The 21,698-nt window shown below is 41.9% G+C and overlaps 2 protein-coding genes across 2 annotated transcripts; one reads left to right on the forward strand and one right to left on the reverse strand.

Annotated features, from left to right (window-relative positions):
• Positions 1 to 142: 142 nt before the first annotated feature.
• Positions 143 to 8,242, forward strand: gucy2g (guanylate cyclase 2g; the record flags this gene model as incomplete). Its single annotated transcript, XM_079292684.1, has 22 exons — positions 143 to 496; positions 1,345 to 1,693; positions 1,814 to 1,938; positions 2,112 to 2,294; positions 2,374 to 2,518; positions 2,767 to 2,902; positions 3,013 to 3,116; positions 3,266 to 3,432; positions 3,534 to 3,668; positions 3,763 to 3,846; positions 4,397 to 4,501; positions 4,839 to 4,907; positions 5,012 to 5,180; positions 5,274 to 5,429; positions 5,628 to 5,805; positions 6,229 to 6,369; positions 6,467 to 6,659; positions 6,980 to 7,154; positions 7,459 to 7,557; positions 7,744 to 7,835; positions 7,919 to 8,023; positions 8,162 to 8,242. The coding sequence occupies 22 exons, from the start codon at positions 143 to 145 to the stop codon at positions 8,240 to 8,242; spliced, it is 3,345 nt and encodes a 1,114-aa protein (XP_079148810.1).
• Positions 8,243 to 8,895: 653 nt separating this feature from the next.
• tectb (tectorin beta) lies at positions 8,896 to 12,727 on the reverse strand (the record flags this gene model as incomplete). Its single annotated transcript, XM_079292761.1, has 10 exons — positions 8,896 to 8,960; positions 9,280 to 9,312; positions 9,580 to 9,658; positions 10,566 to 10,728; positions 10,833 to 10,916; positions 11,033 to 11,136; positions 11,306 to 11,408; positions 11,487 to 11,638; positions 12,002 to 12,192; positions 12,661 to 12,727. The coding sequence occupies 10 exons, from the start codon at positions 12,725 to 12,727 to the stop codon at positions 8,896 to 8,898; spliced, it is 1,041 nt and encodes a 346-aa protein (XP_079148887.1).
• Positions 12,728 to 21,698: the final 8,971 nt, after the last annotated feature.

Consider the following 21,698-nt stretch of genomic DNA (forward strand, 5'->3'; position numbering starts at 1 on the left):
ATGATGGACTTAATGCCTCTTTGTACCTCCCACTTTCCTCCACATATTTACATGTTCTCCTCCCTAACCAACTCGTCCAGCATCACCAGGGAAGTCGGGTATTTAAACCCTGTGACATGAAGCAACTAATAAGACGAGAGTGATGTGGAGGGCGGCGTATTCTCCTGTCATGAGGCTCACGTTGGTGCTTCATTTCACACTGTCTGCTGCAGCTGTCACCGGTAACGACACCAATGGGTCTTTCAAGCTGATCATCGGCTTCCAGGCTCCCTGGAATATGTCCCTGCCCTTCAGCGCCCCACGGCTGGGCTCGGCCATCCAGATAGCAGTGGAGAAGGTGAACACCAATCCCTCCTTCCTGGGGAACTACAGTCTGGAGTTTGTGTACCTGGATACTGACTGTAACCCCAAAATTTCCCTGGGAGGATTCATTCACCAGGTGTGGAAAGAAAATGTGTCCGCGCTGTTTGGTCCAGCATGTCCTGAAGAAGCCGAGGTATGATTCATGTGACGTGGAAATTGATAGTTCCTGCATCAGATTTGTGTGACTAAGTAGCCTACATTTACTCAAGTACTGTACTGAAGTACAATTTTGATATACTTGAACCCGGTAGTCTGAAAGGTTTAGCCAATGCTGAAGTGCTTTAAACTTGCATTCTCTCTAATGGACATCAGGGGGCGACTCGTTGCAAAAAGAAGTCTGATTGTATAGAAGTCTTCTCACTTGATTTATTCCCTCAGTAAACATTGTGAACATGAGTTTATGGTCTCAATCGCTAGTTTCAAGTCTTCTTCAATACAGCATGATGTTCATTTAGTAAATGATGGTCCATTTAGAGTCAAATAGACCATAAAGAGTTTTATGCTTTAGGGCGGGGCTACACGGTGATTGACAGGTCGCTACCACGGCATTGTCCGTGTTTACGTCTTTACCTTTAACTTGAACCCTTTCACAGTGTGTTTTCAGTTCATTTTAACATTTTTGGTCGTCTAAAAAATGTCTCATTCAATGTTCGGTTGTACTGAGCTTTAGCGGTCTGCCTCCGAATATGGAATATGTAAGGCGGCACATTTTCATCATTCTAACTCTGTGAAGGATCATTTTGACCAAACCAGAGTTGGTGATTGTGGGAACAGTGGGAAGACAAGAGAGTTCTGGTTTTGGAGTTTTATTTTGTGTCTGTCGAGTTTAAATGAAGTGTGTTTTACGATGAGTTAACAAGATAATAACGCCCGTCTTATTTCAGTGAACGAAAGGAACCTGAAATAAAATTTCGTGATCAAATAGTTCCCTTTGAATATCGATCGGTATTTTTCCGATTTTACATTATTTCTGCCTTCAAGGTCACCGGTCTCATTGCGTCAACGTGGAACATCCCCATGTTCGGCTTCGTGGGACAATCCTCCAAAATGGACAACAAGGCCGTCTACGATTCACACATCAATGTTGTGCCCCCTCTTAAAAGAAGCTCGGAGGTCCTGGTGAAGACCCTGGAGTTCTTCGGATGGAGTCACGTAGGGATGATCGGAGGCGGATTGGATTCAAACACTTGGGACAAAGTTGACGCTCTGTGGAAAACCATTGAGAATCCGCTGAGAGACAACTTTAAACTGGCTGCCGCGCTGAAGTTTGACACCAGCGATCCTCAGCTGGTTTATCGAAATGTAAAGTTCATCGCGACAGTCGCCAGAGGTGAGCGGGAACGTTGTTTCTGGCTCTTTAAAACCACACATAACCACATGTTTACCTGTGATCTGGTTACTAAATGTGTCCGGTTGACCCTCCGCCCCAACCCCCCCCCCCCCCCCCCAGTGATTGTGGTGCTGACAAACTCCATGGACTCCATGGCTCTGTTGCTGGAGGCTGAGCGACAGGGTCTGATGAATGGCGACTATGTGTTCTTCCTGGTGCAGCATTTTGAGGTCAGTGGAAGTGTGGTAAGTAAAACTTTACATACAACAGTAACATCCATTTTCCGTTTAGGTAAGTTGTAGCTGCACCATTACGTAGAATCCAAACTCTATGGACTAAGAAATGAACTAATGATCTTCCATACCTCTTCACTAAGGTGTTTCTCATGTGTATCGTATCAATCTTTTCCCCGGCGCAGGATAATATGTGGAAATATGCCCTGAACAGCAGGAGTAACAAAGATGCCATAAGAGCTTTTGAAATGGCCTTCATCATCGGCCAGAAAACCTACGAAGGCTACGAGTATTATGACTTCTTTGAGCAAGTTTTTGAAAAACTAAAAGAACACCCGTTTAAGAGCAACATGACATCTGAAAGAGAGGTAAGCATCCAACGCTTTCCCTTTTATTCTGCGAAGAAGTAGAATCACAGATACAATGGTTTTATTTCTGTTGTTTCAGGTTAGCCCGTACTCTGCTTACCTGCACGACGCCGTGCTTCTTTATGCGATGGCACTGAAGGAAGTCCTCAAGGAAGGCAAAGACCCTCACGATGGACGGCAGCTGCTGCAGAGACTAAGAAATAGAAACAACATTCGATTTAATGGTTGGTAGCTGTTTTAATAAATATATCCTGCAACGCCAAGTATGCAAAATACCCAGGTTTTGTACTCTTAAACAGTGGCGGAAGAAGAATTCACACCTTTTACTTAAATCTACTGCGAGGAACTTTCACTTTGTGTTGATTATGGCGGTCCCTGTGAACAAAAGCGTTCGTGTTTCCGAGCACCAGAGTCCCTTTAGAAAACCTCTCATTTTAATCTTCCATCCATCCGTCTATGATTATCATTGCAGGTGCCTCCGGACTAGTCCACTTTGACAAAACAGGGGAGAGAAACTTGGACTATTCCATTTATGACCTGCAGCATGAAGGACAGGTCACCAAGTTTGAAGCCATCCTCCATTTTGACAGTCACACCAACTCTGTCCGGTAAAATATGTATTTATACATATATAAATATACTATCAAACAATCGATCTTTGTTTTTGTTTTTCTAACAAACACATTTTGGGAAATTACACCAAAAAATGTCGTTTCAGACCAACGTCTATGTTTGCTTCTGTGGTTTGGCCGAGAGGAAGACCTCCGTCTGATAAACCAGAATGTGGCTTCAACAATGAACTCTGTGATTGGTTCCTTAATGGTAAAAGTAACACTTGCAAAATAGCCCTAAAGAAACCACCAATTAAACCGTTTACCTCAGTTTTTTATGTTTCCTTTTCGACCACTCATAAAGTAAACCGTACACCCAGGCTGGGCTAACCACGTTCATGGTTTACTGTCTTGACGCAGACATCGCCCTGCTGGCTCTGCTCGTGACCTTGCCCGTCATCGGCATGCTGGCTGTTCTGTGCATCGGGGTCCTCATCCTGCAGAAGTTCAGACTCCAGACGAGGCTCGACGACTCCAACTGGTGGCTGATCAGCTACAGCGACATCACCATCATCAGGGAGCACCCAGTACGAGCACTTCAACACAGACGAAGAACAAACATGTACGAGTGCGTTTGCTTGCCTGGTTTAGTGTTCTCAGGGTTGTTCATTGTGTGTTTCCCCTTCAGGGGTTTCAGGGTGTGTCTCTGAGCAACACAGCCAGTCGGACCAGCGGCTCACAGTCGAACTCCTCCACTGCCAGCTATGGCCTGAAGGACAAGACGGGCCGAGAACGCTTCTACACCACCATAGGTCTCTACCAGGTACCGGTTTAACGTGAGCCGTTAACGCAGCAATTACAGATGCATATGCCAAAATATGTGCTTTTTCTCTAACATATGATGTGATTCCTTAAAGGGAAATAAAGTGGCCATCAATTACCTCAAGGACCACATTGGCAGTAATTACCAGAAACCTTCAATCATCGCAGAGTTCAGTGTGGTAAAGTTCTTCACGTTGTTCTACATCAAACATACTTTTTTCTCTCCAATTGTGTTTATTCATTTCCAGTTTTCAAAGCACATAACCTTTTTGTGTTTTACAAAGAAAAGAGCGATAAGGACAAAACATGGATACATGAAAACAAACACACAAAATAAAATAAAGAAGTTAGTTGGATGATTTAGGACAGAGTATATGGCATCGCAATATTTTACATGGCAATATTATATTGACACACGGACGGCAAGTATTGATCTTATTTTATATAAACTATTAATATTACACATAAAAATGAAGTTTTTCCGGTGTGGTCATGGGGAAATCAAAAGGATTGGACTAGACTGTAATACAGTAAACAGTTCAGTATGTCAGATGCAAAAACACATGAATGTTTTCACCAGTCTGTGTGCTTCTTCGACAAAAAACATTTTGCTGCAATAAAAATAACTGAAGTGAGATGAACTGTGCCTTTAAGACATATCGGTGACTAACTGAAGCGCTCGTTGAATTTCCTTTTGCGTGACTAACCATCTTAAACTCTTTAAGACAGATGAAAGAGATGAAACATGAGAACTTGGTGCAATTCTTTGGTGTTTGCATCCAGCCACCCAATGTCTGTCTGGTGATCCAGTACTGCACCAAAGGCAGTCTGAAGGTTAGTGTACTGCCTCTACTACATACACAGACAATCACCTTGTTTTTTAATACTCCAGCTCTTTATGTGTGTATTGTGTTACATGTATCCTTTATAGTTTGGAGTATTATACACAAATCCTTTCCTACAATTAACAATTCATGTCTGGCAGTTTTAGTGTGAAACGGAAGCTCGTTGTGTGTAACATTGGGTTTAAAATAACCATATTTCATGTTGAGTAAATAATCGGACAGTAATGTAACAAAGTAACACCAGTGGGTCAAACACCTTTGGTTCTGTGTAACTCACACTCACCCCAGTGTGTATTAGATGTTTAACTTGAAGATATTTTCTGCAGGATGTTCTGAAGTCAGATATTGACCTGGACTCCATGTTTAAGCTGTCCTTTGCGTATGATATAGTGAATGTGAGTCAATTCATTTAAACAGCATGTTATTGTTAAAACAATTTTTTTTGACATGACATTTACAGGACAATCCATGTTTCGAACCTGTGTCTTCTGTGTTTTAGGGAATGGAGTTCATCCACAAAAGTAACCTGAGATTTCACGGGACCCTGAAGCCCAGTACGTGTCTGGTGGACAGCCGGCTCCAGATTAAACTCTCTGGCTTCGGCCTGTGGGAGTTTAAATATGGGAGCAGTAACAAGATGGTCCCACTGGAGAACCCTATTCATTCAGGTCAGTGGATGCACTCGAATGCTGAGTTATGACATTTTGAATATATTTATTACAGCATGAAGGAGAAATAACACGAGGGGTGACTTGTTGTAGGGATGTACTGGACGGCCCCCGAGCTCCTGAGACAAGTCGGTCTCCAGGTCTACGGGACGCCAAAAGCGGACGTCTACAGCTTCGCCATCATCATGTGGGAACTCATGTACAACGCAAAGTCTGGCCCGTACCATGAGATCAACCTGGGGCCCAAAGGTTCACACGCCTATTTTCTTTAGCCACAAATTAATTTACATACTGGCAAAGGCTGAACATGTTAAAGAAAACCCAAAGCAATCAATAGAATAGTTTTCAAGACATTTCAATTTAGTCGGTGGACGTCGGCTTAAAGGACCTCAGACCCAAATTCCAACACTACGATGATTCCCGCTTCTTGCTTCATGTTTTCTCCAGAGATTATCATCCGGTTGCAGACGCCTTTCCAACGGGAGCCGCTCCGACCGGCGCTGTCGGAGGAGCTCTGTGATGGAAACATCAACTCACTGATGAAGGCCTGCTGGAATGAAACCCCAGACCACCGACCGCCGTTTGCAGCCATACTGAGACAGCTGAAGAACACCACCCCAGAAAGGTAAGGCCTCTGACGTTTTTCTGTTTCTTTACCCACATTGCTGTGAGAAAATAAATTGTCCTTCCTGACTCTAATTCGGGCCTGCAGGCTTAGAGAGCGCATACTTTCGCCTGGGCTAAAAATCCTCAAAAATGTGTTATATGCAATAAAATAAATGTAGTGACTGGATACATGTGCCACATTTTCAATCAATTTACTGCAGTAGTTGAGGAAGTAATAGCTAAAATGGTCAAAAATGCTCATATTCTTATGCTAAGTTAGTTTTTTGGATTCTGGATCGGCGCCGAAAACTATTCACTTGTTGGTTCCGCCACAAAATACTTTTTCGAGTGAAAATTTGGGACATCCTGTTGTCTAACAAACAAACTACCTCAAACAGAAAACTCCTTAATAAGCTAGTGATCATGATTTTCTGTACTGTAGTCATACAAATATACTGGATAATATGGTGGCAAAGCTGGAGAAATATGCAAACCACTTGGAGGAGGTGGTGGAGGAGCGGACCAACCAGCTCACAGCGGAGAAGACCCGCGCAGACAAGCTTCTCTCCAGCATGTTACCAAGGTACTAGATGGAACCGCATCCAAAAGTGATGAAACCGTTCAAATCGTCCATGACCGCGTCCCTCACCTTGTCGGTGCCGGTGCTTCATTGGCCGCAGGTACATCGCGGATCAGCTGATGGCGGGGGCGTCCGTGGAGCCTCAGAGTCACGAAGCGGTGACCATCTTCTTCTCCGACATCGTGGGCTTCACGTCCATGTGCTCCGTCAGCTCGGCGATGGAGGTGGTGACGTTCCTCAACGAGCTCTACAGCCTCTTCGACGACATTGTCAAGATGTACGATGTCTATAAAGTGAGTCACACACACACACACACACACGAGTTTAGGGTGCGTTCAATAAAACAAAATGTTCGTGAATTGTATTGTAAATAATCAGTAATCACTCTCATATACAGTATGTGCAGTAAATATGAGGGTATAGCCAGCAGCTGGTTAGCTTAGCTTAGCACAACGACTGGAAACGGGGGGAAACAGCTAGCTTAGCTTAGCATAAAGACTGGAAATGGATCAGAAAATCTGCTATTGCTTGCAAACTGATTCTTTCGCAGAGAAAAAACATTGTTACTTTAAAATGTGTCAGTAAAACTGAATCATCTTTGCATCTTCACTAGGTGGAAACAATCGGTGATGCGTACATGGTAGCCAGTGGTCTTCCCATCAGCAACGGCTTCCAGCACGCTCTGGAGATATGTACAATGGCTCTGCATTTTCTAAGTGCCATCAAGGTCTTCAGAATACACCACATGCCTACTGAGAGTCTTGCAATCCGCATCGGGATACACTCTGGTTTGCTTTTTCATTATACTTTGTTTTTGCTGCCTTTTTATTCTTTTGAATGTGTCCACATTTGTTCATATTCTTGCACATTAAATATTCAGAAGAAACCAGAAACATATTAAATATTATATAAAGGGAGTACAAGCTGCCCACAGTATGCAGGATTTATATCTCTATTCATGGTTTCTTATAGAGTTTCTGGTCCTTTGCATCATTAAGACTTCATGGTGTGCAACTTTGTTGAAGTTTGCACATGAAACAATTTGACTTTTGATAAGCGTGAATCCAAAACAGTTTGTTGTGGGTTTTGTAGGTCCAGTGGTTGCTGGAGTGGTTGGCACCACGATGCCTCGCTACTGTCTCTTTGGTGACACGGTGAACACGGCCTCTCGCATGGAGAGCAACAGCTCACGTGAGTAAACTGAAGAGAACGGTCACGCCTTTGCAGAGGCTGATCATTCGAGACCATCAGTATTGCAACCTACTGGATAAGAAGATAGATATAGTTTTCTTTTTTTTTGTGTCATGCAATAACATTGGATGGATTCTCGTGAAATTTTGTGCAGACATTGATGTGGAATCCTCTGACTTCTAACAGCTTTGAAGATTCACATATCTCAGAGCACTGCTGACATTCTGGTCCAGGCTGGTTCGTTTGAGATGGAGGAAAGAGGGGAAGTCGAAATTAAGGTGACTTTAAGAGTCTGTTTTAGCTTTTCTCCAATAAGATGTACAACCTTTGTTTCTCACATGTGTGTGTGTGTCCATGACAGGGAAAAGGGTCTCTGAAGACCTACTGGCTGCTGAGCAAACAGGGATTTAGTCCTCTTATTGCTCGCAGCCCTCCACCATCTGAGAGTCGCAAACTACAAAAAGGGGTACAGTTAACACACATCGCAGTCCTTCTGCTTGAGAAACACAGCAAGCATCGACAAGTCTAGACCAGTCAGTAAATGTAGTATTTTATGTAAAGCAGTTTTGTATTTTCACCTGTGTTTGTGATATCTCTGCTCAAGAAACTGAGGATGCCCAGAGCTGCTGAGAAAAGCGCCCAGACGACCCTGAACAAAGCTATGATGACTGCAGTGCACATTTAAAGAGCCACTGGATATCCTGATGACGATTTTGGATGAAGGGATATCTGGCAAGGACAATTCGGAAGGTCTCAAAGAATGCAAAGGGACTTGTAAAGAGGATAATAATATTAGCCTTTATTTATAGAGCACTTTTTATACAAGAGATGTTGCTAAAAATAATGTCTCACTTCAAACAAGCAAAAATAGACTCAAAAACATCTGAAACTGAGAGTTAAAAAAACAACAACATACAAGCAAACGCTTAAAGTCTTCTTATAAGATATAATTCAATCAGATGAAACAGTGTTGGATTCAATCAACATCATTTTGTAACCATTACGATTTATCAATTGGCTCTATTGTTACACATTCACAATTAGTTCTGGGTAGTATTATTGGAAGATATTAAATATTAAAGTGTGTGTTTATTGTGTTGCTTTCATGTTGAGAGTCTGAGTTTTATTTCTGGATTAAATAAAAACTGTTTATTTCTGTTTGTGCATAATTAAAAACAGGGGCAAAAATGTCAACTCATCTTTATTGGAGAAAGCAGTAACGTGACATTTGAAAAGATTATCCAAAGCGTCAATAAATGTCCTAATTACATATAATATCTGTGAGAAAGGTATAAATTCTTTTGATTGTGGGGTGACATGAAGTTTTTACGACATTCTTCATCCATTTACTAAATCACAGCATGTGTTTATGAGCACGACCAGCAGGATGAATAGTGACGTGCCTGTGGTGAAAAAGGAAAAGAAAACACAGATCAGATCAAAGAAAAGAAAAGCAACAGGATTAGCTGAGCCGTAGCTTTCACTTTTTTCAGTCCAAATTTAGAAATGTTTTGATTTTAGACCAACAAATAAATAAATCAAGTGTTTTCCCACCAGAATTAGACTCCTGGAAGTGAAGTAAACGCTTAAAACAGCATTAATTTCATAAAAATATACAGTGATTGACTGAATAAATGAAATATCTGTATTTTTTAAATCCTGCCACGGCTCTGAACATTAAACACTTCAATCACAGATATCAGTGCATCTCATTTTGTTTACCTGTCATGTGTCCATTATTGGAGGAATCAAAACCTGTCCAGAGATAAAGACATCATAATACAAAATAAAAGCGTATACAGCAAAGACAAATAACAACAAACTAAAACAAAATGTTTGAATTCAACAGCCAGCTATTGGAGGCTTTTAATTTGAAAGAGGGGGAATAACAAAGCTTCCTTCAAAACTTCTCATGTATCGTCTGATGTATGTGCAGCATTTTATAATTTATTAAAGCACGTCTAGAGAGGATGTTTAATATTGTGAGACGTTCAAAACCCGTCGGCATTTATAGAACTGTACCTTTAATGTGAAACTCAGCAGTGAGGATCCCCCCACTTGGTTCTACCTCTGATGACATACTTCTGAAGGAACAGGGGCCCTTAAGGAAAGAGACACGGAGGAAACATGAGTCTCTTTTCGTCAAATAAAACGAAAGAATAACTATTCATGAAAATATATTCATTAATTTCCAGCTCCGACTTCTGATGTCCGAGGGTAATGGAACGAAGCATAACACCAAAACATGTGAAAATACACCACTATGAGTAAAAGTCCTGCATTAAAAATTCTACTTAAAAAAAAAAGTATTCCTCAAACGGTCACTATATCCTGACAGAGGTACTTGAGGCCGATAATCTGTGAAAAAAATCAGGTGATGTAGGTGCACAATATCGGGGTTGGGTCCCTCCAAAGGGTCACTAGATAAATCAGAGGGGTCGTGAGATGATTAATGGGAGAGAAAATAATTCAAAATACATACAAAGCTACATAAATCTATATATTCATTCTCATTCTTGTAAAATATTGCGTAATTGTACCTTTTCTTAAGCTTAAAAATCTTAAATGTGGATGGGAAATCACGAGGTCACTTTCTAAAAACTCATGAGACAAAAACGTTTTGGACCACTGGTTTAACCTTTGACGATTAACTTGATTTTTAAAAGTTATCATATGTTTTTTATGGAAAACATTTAGCAAGCACAGTTAATATTGTCATGGATTATGTCTCATTTGTACGTTGCTGTGGACGAAATTGTTGTAGTAAAAAGTACAATATTTTCCTCTGAAATGAGTAAAAGTATTAAGTAACAGAAAATGGAAATACTCAAGTAAAGTACCTTAAACTTGTACTTAAGTACAGTACTTGACTAAATGTACTTTTCTCTGGACACTGCTCATAACAACACATACTGTACGTTGTATTTCTAAAGGGCAGAAGTTGGATTGTAATTGGAATAGATCAATAAAGTTTCACAGTGCTTTAACGTTTGAAGTGTTGTACTCACTGGCTGACAGTTGAGTCTCTCTCCGTCACAGACCTGGACCTCACAGTGAAGCCAGACAGTTGAAACCTTCTCCAGCCACTGGAAGCGGAAAGAGTTGAACTTGAAGGTGGAGTGGCTGTCTTTGGCGTTCTCAAAAATAGTCACAGTCTTGTCGGAGGAGCAGCTGTTGGAAGAAAAAGACTGTTTTACCTCCTGTAGCGTTATCCATTCAAACATAGTGAAGTATTATTAAGTACAAAACGATGCCTCTGTTGTTTTACTTTGTACCTCTTAATGATGAGACTCCACCTCTTCTTGTCTGTTGAGTACGGAGTAGGAGTGGCCCAGCAGTTGTTTATTACAACTTTAAATCTGAGAGGTGACAACAAAAAGGCGGGTTAGAAATCGAGCGGCATCTACTCTGTATGGGAATGTGCTTAACATACCAACATAATCTTTAAGCGTTTAAGGGAAAAGTGTTGATAAACCTGTTACTTAGGCCTTTTGCCTCGATGCCGATGAAAACTTCAGCGCCGATCTCAGAAGTGTCGATCACATACGGGGAGTCCTTGGCGTTCAGGTACTTTGAATTCTACAAAATACATTTATACTTTTATCTGTAACAAGACGGACTAAAAATAACTTCTACCATTGTTTTTCCAGACAGCTATTCTGCACAGGATTCATTAAACTACACAACTAAACAAACACGACATTAAACACGTTGCCTCCAGACACTGAATCTGTGAGCGGCTACTCACCGTGAACACATTCATAGACAACTGTGATCTAAAAGTGCCTAAACTCCCGTTGTTGACATAAACTGTAGCCACTCTGGAAAAAGCAGAGGGTTTAGTAAAAACGCTGCAAGTCATTGGGTCAGAATGCACTTATCTTCCACGCGGTAGCTGCGGTCGCCTCGCGTCTCACGTCGATGCTTACCTTTGGCTGAACACGGCGTTGTTGAGCAGGTACGCTGCTCGGTACACGCAGCTGAAGGTGTAGTTGACCGGCTGGTTTCTGACTGTGAGCGACGTGTCGTTGGACACGATGGAGTTGGAGAAGATGTACTTGGGGTCTTTGCCGGCCACGTACTGTCAGAAGGAATATGAATAAAATGAGACGTTTGCTTTCCGTAATTGTTTAATTGACTCGATCTGAGACAGACACTTAAGTGCATTGAAATGGCTAAATGTCTTAAAGGGCCGGGACACCCAAAATAACTTGCATTTATATCCACACAGTTTTGGGTTTGGAGATATCGACCTTGTGATCAATTTTCCTCGTAACTACATTTACCAATGAAACAGTCTACACACGTCTATATTCGGTTTTTTTTTATTGTTTGTTTTAGTTTCTTGTAATTGTCATTTTTCTCCTCTTCCATATATTGAAAACAAATGAAACAAAACCTCCTCCTCTCCACGGCTGCATACTGTGGTTATTGTGTCCCTCACCTCAGACTGGGTGCCGCAGTACGAGTGGTTTTTGGGTGTCAGGTCCGGGATGCTGAAGCGGTAGAAGCCTGGGCTGTGGATTCCAGAGTAACAGACTCCGCCCAGCGACAGCTGCTCGATCTCCCAGCCGTAAGGACACTCTGGGACGTTGGCAATGATGGCGTTGGGGAAACATGACACCATAACGTAGTCTGAAATAAGGCACAATCAGAGAAACAAACTTCTTCACTCCAAACACTTCTACATTGACGCTTGTTTTGGATTAAGGAGACATTTTGTACATGCACGCTTGAAACTCCTGGATGCTGTTTATCTCTTCACACTAACATTTATTACTGGAGACAATTATAATACTCATCAATGTGAACTGTATGTTAAGGTTAGGTGGCTTTTTCTCTCTGTAAGGGGTGATAGACACAAGGTTTCATTGATTTATAAGTCTCTTAATGTTTTCTATTTACTCCCTTACATTGCTGCGTTGTTGTCTTTTAACATGGGCCCATATTGAACACGCTCTAATTTTTCTAATACTAATAGAGGGTCTACAGATAGAAGGTGCCGTACTCTAACGTCCTCAAAGACAAATTTGTGGATATTTTGTGAGGGTAACATGACACAAGCACATAAGTACCAACTGATCTGTACCACAGTGGTGTTACCTGCTTTTTGGGGAGAGCATGTCCATGCAACAGGCAAAAACATTAATAAGGCACCGACAGAAGCCATACTGTGATGCTGCAGAGAGATTAAAGAAGTTAGCAATGAGAGAATATTCAACATATAAAGATATAAATCTGTAATTGGAAAAACAAAGACTCACCTGTAGAGCAAAAGAAGCACTTAAATAGTCTGATGTCAGAGGATCATCATGGCTCTACAACACGCTACCAGCACGAGTGACTGTAACTAACATCTTGACAACTTGAGGCGGCATTTTATACCGTTACAGGTGAAGCTAACCATCTTCCCTCCCCCACCTTTTCTCCCCCGTCTCCACTTCTCCCCCATGGCAGGTTTAAGAGCTCTATTGTGTCTCTGCGCACAAAAAGCTCTCTGTGCTGCTCGGACATTCACTTTCAAATGACCAGCGTCTCACGGGTTTACCGCTCAGAAAGGTGCTCAAAGTCACCTTTTCCGGAGACTGGAAATTTCTCAATTTTATCCAGTTATTACCAAACAGTTATCACTTGTAGGAGGACAATTTATGTATTCCATATTTACCAAGCATCATCATGACGGCAGAGGAAGAAAACTTCACAACTGTAAGCTCAATATCGAGCTCACATTGTGTAAGACTAGCTAAAGACTGTTCCAATAGATTTGGAGCCTCTTTTCATCGTTTCATCGCTTGTTTCATTCCCACAGTGTCAAAATGCTGAAGGAACTAATATGGACATAATGTGTAAGATATGGAGCCATCTAGTGGTGAGGTTGCAGATTGCAACTAACTGAAACTGCCGTGTGCCAAGCTCGTAGAGAACTACGGTGGCCGACACAAAAACACACACACAAAACAAAAAAGAGAAAACAGAGCCGGTGTTTGGTTTGTCCGTTCTGGGCTACTGTAGAAACACGGCTGACACCGCGTGGAGGACCCGCTGCTAATGTAGATATAAACGGCTCAGTCGAAGGTACCAGAAGTACAATGATTCTTATTTTCTGGTGATTACACTTAATAATATTATATTCCATTTCTGGCAAATATCGCCACTAAATGCTACACACTGTCCCTTTAAAGCAGAAGTTTTGGGGAATAACGTTATTCACTTTCTGGCGGAGAGTTAAATGGATAAAACTCTCATCTCTGTACTTTAAATGTGAAGCTACAGCTGGTTAGCTTAGCAAAATACAGAGGGAAATAGCTATCCTTATAAGAGCACTGCGTCACATAATATATGTTATTTGTTTAAAACAAGACAAAAAAACGAAAGTGTAAAGAGTTTGCTATTTTATGGGATTTATTTCTTGGCTTTTTTTACACTTCAGTTTTCGTAAGATCGTAACAACGAGACATTTTGTGTTTATTACTGAGCTTTAAAGGCCCTGGTCGGTGGATTTTGTTACTTTTTGACAGAGCCAGGCAAGCTCTTTACATGTGTCTTACATTTGATAATGTATAGATGTTTTTTGAGGTAGACGGAGAACCAGACGGCACTGTTCCTTCTTTTTTACCTCTTGGCCGAAGAGGAAGAAACGAAACAGAATACCATTTAAGAAGCTAAATAGTGCAAACAGACATGCATGGGTACCTTGAAAAAGTGATGGCAGCTCAGATAAGAGCGGGCATTCACCAGTAACTAGTGTTCTGGAGATGATAAGCCTTTGTTTTGCAGCATTCAGTAATATAAGGTTTCTCACAGTCTCATGCGATTAGATATCGTCTTTGTCTCGCCAGTCTTTCGTATGTGTGTGAAACGTGTGTTGTCGTTGGCCTGTTTACATCATTTTTATTGGTTGATATCATGCTGCCTAAAGCATTTTAAACTGACAGCTTCACATGTTTTATTATCTGTTCAAAATCAACTTTTTTAAAGAACATAAAATGGTCAATGCTCAAAAGGAAAGGAAAAGCTAGATGTGCCTTCACTGCACCAATAAATCCAGAAATCTTAGTTTTTAACATGCACTTCCATTCAAACACCGCCTTTGCAAAGACTTAATGATGAGAGCTGTAAAACGATAGCAAAGAGGTGAGACACTAACGTCCTTCACGGAACAATTCAAGTCAACCAGCAATTGAAGAGGGCAAACTGCAGACGATTAGCATTTGAATGGAGCGACGGGGGAATTTGTGAGGAAGATACCGATCTGAGAACGGGTCAGGAGACAGCTAGCGTTACAACATCTGGTGATGCTAACAATCGGGAGCCGCAAAACTCCACAATGTTATGCAACCGCATCCGGCGATCCAAGAAACGTGCTCAGTGTGTCCACTTTAAGCTTTAAAATCTTCTGAGTGTGAACCATTAACTTACATTTAAACCTGAAAGGTGTCTGTAACTGGTTTGTTGTTGCTTCTTCATTCAAAACATTATTGATGAGGAGCTTTAAAATGAAGTGAGAGCAGTAACATTATCTTTTTTGAAATGACACAAATCGTTGCATTTGGAAAATGTTTATTTCTATTCTATGAATTGAAAGGGAGCACACATGTATAGATATAATCAAAGATCACTGAATGCATGAGGAAGACACTGGATGACGTTGTTGAGCGACATACAGTAGTGCTTTTGTCCAAATGTACAAAACGAAATAATAAAGTAAAATCATCCTTGCTGTGAGACTCTAATAATAACATGTAGCATTACAACATATTTGAAAATAAGTACAAATTATACAATCATATCCAAAATATGCACAGAATAAATAGCTTGAATGTGGAGGCTGGCATCAAGATTTGGGCGCCTGGCAGCTCCAACTTGTTCGTTCTGGCTGGTAAATAAAATCTCTCCTGAAAGACAAACAAACTGAGGTAAGAACATGTAGACGCTGTTTATTATCCACAAATTAACACAATACATTAAACATTGTAAAACATTAAAACGATGTTACTGAGATGCTACAGAGGGTTTGAGGAGTTATTTAAAGTTTAGTTTGATGAAACAGGAGAGTGACCTGGTCCTCTGAATATCCCTCATCACATCAGGTTCATTCGCATAAATATGTACACAAATAAATCAACACAGTTATATATATATAGCGGTATATGATACATGTGCCAATGCCCGTCAAATAAAATGTTGGAAAGTCACTGCTCATTAAAATTCACAAAACAATGTTTCTCCACAGATTTAACAGCATCTTGTTTTTTTTGGCTTTCTGAGCTGTTCCTGGAGCTGTTTTACCGACATGCCTAATTGGTTTTAATGTGTTCCAACTGTGAGTAGCTCCTCTGTTTTCTTTGTGCAATGCAATGTGGGACAACAGTGCACACCAAGAGCAGACACACACAAAGATAAAGGGTTTTAAAGTGTGCGTATGAATACATATATCAGTATATTGTGGTTCATTTCTGCTGTATTTGATATACAGACAGGACAGGCAGGGTAAAGCGAGAGGGGACAACATGCAGCAAAGGGTCCTGGGCCGGACACGGACCACCTTGTGAGCCACTTGGACGCCACAGCTGGTGGTATTTTTAGATAAAAACTTAATTCGCTTGACTTACTCTCTCCGGTGTGATGCACCGTTTTCTCGACACAGTAGCCCCTCATCACACGGACAAATCTGGTTTATGCTGAATGCCAGGCCACCATCAGGAACGTAGCAGCTCTCGCCGCGGATCAGACGCCTCTTGCACACCTGCTCACCGTGGTGCCGCGCGCAGCACATGGATGCCCCACAGTCCCTGTCCACCTTACATCTGGCACCTGGATGGAGAAAAACAACGGTTATTTAAGGGTCCAGTTGTATTTAAACTCCAAACTGACGAACGCACACGCTCTTTAATGTTTTAGACGAACAGGGTTTCAATGTGCCCTCTTACCCTCTTGTCCGTTGGGGATGCTGCGGTGGCACTTCCCAAACATGCAGCTGAGTCCGCGGACACACTGAGAGTCCCTCCGACAGTAGTGGCCCTCCCCTCGCAGAGGAACACACAGGCCGAAGTGTCGATCACAGGAGAAGCCTCGTCCACAGGCCCTGTCATGGTCGCAGGCAGCCTGGGGAGAAAAAAACGGGGGATGTTAAAAGGCTTTCCTTAAAACTTGTAAAAAAATCAAGAACATGAATTCACGTATGTGAAGACTAAAGTCTTGTGCAAAAGCATTAACAGCATGTTTTTGCATATAAGTAGCAAGAAGTGGCACTGATTCTTCTTTTTCGCTGACCTTACAGAATAAATATTCCATGACACAAACACAGAACTGCCTTTTATCGGTATGATTGAATACAAGAGAAGCTGTATAACCACGCACATATCCAGTATCTTACCGTGGTTGCTTTGGCTGCAGGGGCGCCTTCTCTAAGTGCCTTGGCTCCTTCTTTGGGAGGGCTGTGAGGCAGGTTGAGCATCCAGGCCCATATACGAGCTTCAGTCAAGTCGAAGCAGAGACAAAGGCAGAGCATCCAGAGATTGACGAACATTTCCACCAACCAATCAATGAATACAAAAAATACAAAAACTAAGAGCAAGAGAGACTGGCAATGTTTAACTGGAGACAGGCTGACTCAAAAGTAAAAGAATAGATGAGTCACTTGTTTTCGACTCCACGCCAAATAAAAATCCAAAGCTGAAAGTCCTAGTACATGTGAGGAGAATCAGGGGTTCATGCAGTGACAGTGGCTGCCTCCTCTTCCAGCGAGACTTTATAGGTCACCAAGTCTCACTCCCCCTCTGCCGGGCTGTTTGTCCAAGCAACAGGGCAGGAGGAGACAATTAGTGGTTCATGGATTAACTAAATTGCCTTCAGCCAGAAAATAGTGGCGAAATGACCAGTCGTAGGAGAAAGGGAGAGAGGGGAGATGGGGGGGGGGTGGATGGACGTGATGGGCTGACAGCAGCTTCACACAATGGAGCCAAGAAGAGCACCTCTGTGTGGTTATCTCTGCCAGACAAACAAACGACGAGGACAAAGGCAGTCACAAATGCGCGACATGTTTCACTACTCACTGAGTGACAGGTAAAGCCACTGTGGGCCTCGCCCCCCCCCCCCCCCCCCCCCCCCCCCCACAAAACACTGGGCAAACACTCGTGGCCCCGACCTCCACTGCCCCGTTGGCCTCTACCCTATCCCACTTCAGACCCCACGCTGAGAGCAATTTGCAGACGACCCCATGATCTCATTAAATGTAATTACCATCAGCCATTAGTTCTGGGGCGGGAGAGGGGGAGTGAGTGGAGGGGAGACAAGTCGCTTGAGGGAAACAAACAGATTCATTTTTGCACTTTTTGTTTTCTTTTTACTCGTCAAAAAGAATTCATACCAACTATAAACCACTGCAGGATAAAAAGAATGTTCCTGGTGATGTCTTGAAGTGAAAGCTTGGAAGAATTCTGTACATCTTGAAAATAAAGGAGAACATAAAGAACATATACCGTTCCAGTGAAATGCTTCAGACACATCATCATGGAGTGAAAGTTGTTTCTCTACGTGCAAACAACGTGTTCGTCTTCCACTCACGATGGGTTTCTTTCAAACTGTGAATGACCTTCTTCCTGCCTGAAATCCATCTGCTATACACATTTCTCTCACAACAAGTGGGTGTAATTTATGACATCCTTCACAGCTGTGCGTATACCTGACAAGAGAGAAGAATGAAAATAAATCAGGACTGCCTGGCCGGGTTGTGTTTGAAGGCTTATGAGACACAAAGACGCAGAAAGACTACGAGACAATGAGCATTGAGGCTAATGTTGGTCCGAACACCACCTGTCCGTCTACCTAACAGCCATGTTTGTTTCCCCAAAACAATTAAAAAATATATATACTTAAACTGCCTTTTCTCTGCAGCTCTGTCCCAACAGCAGCTTCTTACTGCTATAATAATATCTTATGTGACAGATTTCACCCTCATTTCTCACATTTGCCGCCACAAAAATGATTCAGCTTTAGTTGAAATGGCTTCTTTTAATAAGCTCATCTTCATCAACTGTTTCCAAAACATCTCTTTAACCAGAACAGAACAGAACAGAACAGAACGATCTTCCAGCAGATCAGGACTCCTCTTGAGCTCCATCAGCAGAAATAGGATATATACAATGTTTTTACTCAGGAGGGCTAAAAGAATGACCAAGAATAACGGGACATTAATTATTGTCCAGCTAGGACCGATTACCAACTCTGAGACACTCGATAAAGACAGGCACAGGTCTATGAGTCTGTTTTAAGTATTTAGAAAAGAAAACATTGAGAACCTGCATATCGTCTGTCTGGTTCTACAGAAGGACTTTTATGTTTCAGCTTTTCCCCCAAGCGCTGCTATCTGAGAATGTTTTAAAAACTATATTATGCATGCATTGATTCATGCAGGTACTTATAATACACACCGTGTTGGACAAAAAGTTCCAGAACACACTTCAGATGGAGTTTGGATAAACCAGACAAAGAATCTACAATATGTCATGGAGCTGAAAACATCTGTAGAAAACATCAGCCTGTAGAAATCAATACCGAAGCTTTCATTGACCGTGAGTGTTGACAAGAAGTCTGTTCAAAACCTATTTGGCCAAACATTAACCACGAGAACCCGATTACTGAACTTGAATTGAGAAGTACCAACACAGTTAAAGAGGAAGTGATATGACTAGTTTTTATATTTTGGTGACGTGACCTGCCGTTGAGCGAGGCAGAAATCACACATTACACCGTCTCTGTGAAAATGCATTTTTGTTGACTACAAGGGATTTTTGCTGTTTGGAGCGGAAACTTCTGGCTGAAAACTAAGCTGGTGTGCAGCATTTGAGTTCCAAAGTAATCTACCAGGACTGTAGGTTTGCACAAAAACTGGATGATTATTCAGTACATCTCGTTCAGGTGGGACCACACGCCTCCAGGCCACCAGTAGACCCAGTACCTGGCTGAATGGTCTTCCTCAAGTAACGGTGATCACACTGGAGGTGTTCATTCGCTTTGGGAAAAGTCAGAGGTGACGAGTAGGCTGTAGGATGTAGAAGGACTGCATTGTCTGTAATCATAACTTCTGTTTGACTTTTACTTAGCATTAGCATTCATTGTTTCATTAGCATTCAGTATTCTGGCTCAGACTTACAGTGGATGCCTGGATAATTGCAAGTCATTTACACCGCAGATTGGTTACGTAGATACCGCAGAGTCTGCACTTATCTCAGCTCCAGGTAGTTGAGTCCTTATCAGAACAAGCTAACACAGACTAATGATGTAATTGGCGGTCAATCAGTAGGCACAATAGCGGCAACTGGGTCAATTAGCAATATGTAAATCGGTTTTGGATTGTGATTATGTGAACGACGGATTCTGGTTCATGTGTGTTGAGCTCTTAGTGGTGCTGTAAGGGATGTATAAATATAAGAATTAAAAAATATTGGGGGGGAAATGCATTTATGTCAACTTCATCGTGTCCGAGTCACAGAGAGTTTCAATGTTTGCAGATTAATCGTCAGTCAGACTGAAAATACTTTGCAACTTTTCCTGTGTTTTGCAACTTATGAGCTGAAAATGTTAAGTCATTCACTTATAAATAAATTCACCTCCCTAACTAAGGAGTAACAGGAGTTTTGGATCTTTTTTTTTTCCTGAGATTCCCAGCACAACTCCCTCTCCTTATCACGCTCCTCCAAACACGTATTCTTGTTCTACATTGGTACTTACAGAAAGATATCCCTTCTGTTATTTACCCAATGCCCAAAGCAGATAACTGTCTCCAAAAACTCCTTAACATGCCCCTCCCCCCCCTCCGTGTTAATGACTCTGCTAATGACGTTCGTAATGAATGCCACAATCAACATTGCCGTGGCTCTTGCAATTAGAGGCTAACAAAAACAACGGGCAGGGTGATGTTTGTCCATTGTAATGGACCTCGACCCCCCCACCGGGAGCTCTGAATGGTGGAGGGCACGAGGACTCTGCCTTCCCACCGCAAAGAAAACACATTCAGTGCAGGACTGGATGGACGACTGTCAATCAGTGAGAGTGTATTCAGAGTACGAGAGAACAATGAGGTCAATGTTTTGTTTCTTCAAGATTCAAAATTTCAGAATTACTCGAGGTGTGCAACTGGGAAGAAAACTGACACGAATTGCAATTTTATTCAAAAGGAGATTGAAAAGATGTGTGTCATAGATTGCAGGCTGGTCTCAACCAGTATTAGAAACTATAACTACAAAACAATCATGCTTTGTAATTCGTAGATATCCAACAAAATAATTTTGCAAACTTATCCACGGTCGGATGAGTCCAACAAACACGGATCTCTCATCCAGGAGAACGCTGCTCGTTCCCCGCGTGAAAGAAGAAGTCAACGTGGATTTATTCGTCACGTAACTTGTGTACTTCAGTATCGGCCCTTTTAGTAGTTTCCTCTGAAGACGGAAGTTTGTTTTGTGTGACGAGCAGAAATTGACACATGTTGCTGGACTTTTGTAGGAAAACAAACAAAAATTGATCAATAACTTTTTGTAAGCTATCATGCGATCATGCAAGGATTCATTGTAGGGGGAGGGGAGACGCGATATTTTGGCACATTTTTTGACAGCTTGGGTAATCAGCTTGCTGTTGTTTTCAAAAAACTCTTTATCAGAGGCCTGTTCAATTACACACGAGTGACAAATTGAAATAGTCTTCAACTGGTTTTAGTTTAAGATTAGAGTGAATGTGCACGATGCAACACAATTTCATAATCGGTTGTTTCTGGCTCCTTTGTCAGCATGCAGGAGGTGTGAATGTTGGATCGTCGGTTTCGGAAAGTTACAGAAATGGTCAAAAAAACACCTGTAATCCGACGTCAGGAAGGTGTGCGGAGGCAGTTCAGCTGTTCGACCAGCCGCCAAGCAGTCCTGATGGAGTTTACTGTTAATGTCCTAGTGCAAGCACCCAGTGTTCTGACATGCACTTCCACTTCCTTAAATCTAAATTGAAGTCACATTTTAAACGAGGTGATAAATGCCTCTCGCTGTTACTGGGCAGACATTCCACACCGTCCACATTCAGGTCACAAGTTCGCTCCTCGTGAAGTGAGGGTGAAAATGCAGTAAATGTTACACAAACAAAACATTTCAAAC

Source organism: Melanostigma gelatinosum, assembly GCF_949748355.1.
Source record: "Melanostigma gelatinosum genome assembly, chromosome: 21".
Taxonomy (NCBI): domain Eukaryota; kingdom Metazoa; phylum Chordata; class Actinopteri; order Perciformes; family Zoarcidae; genus Melanostigma; species Melanostigma gelatinosum.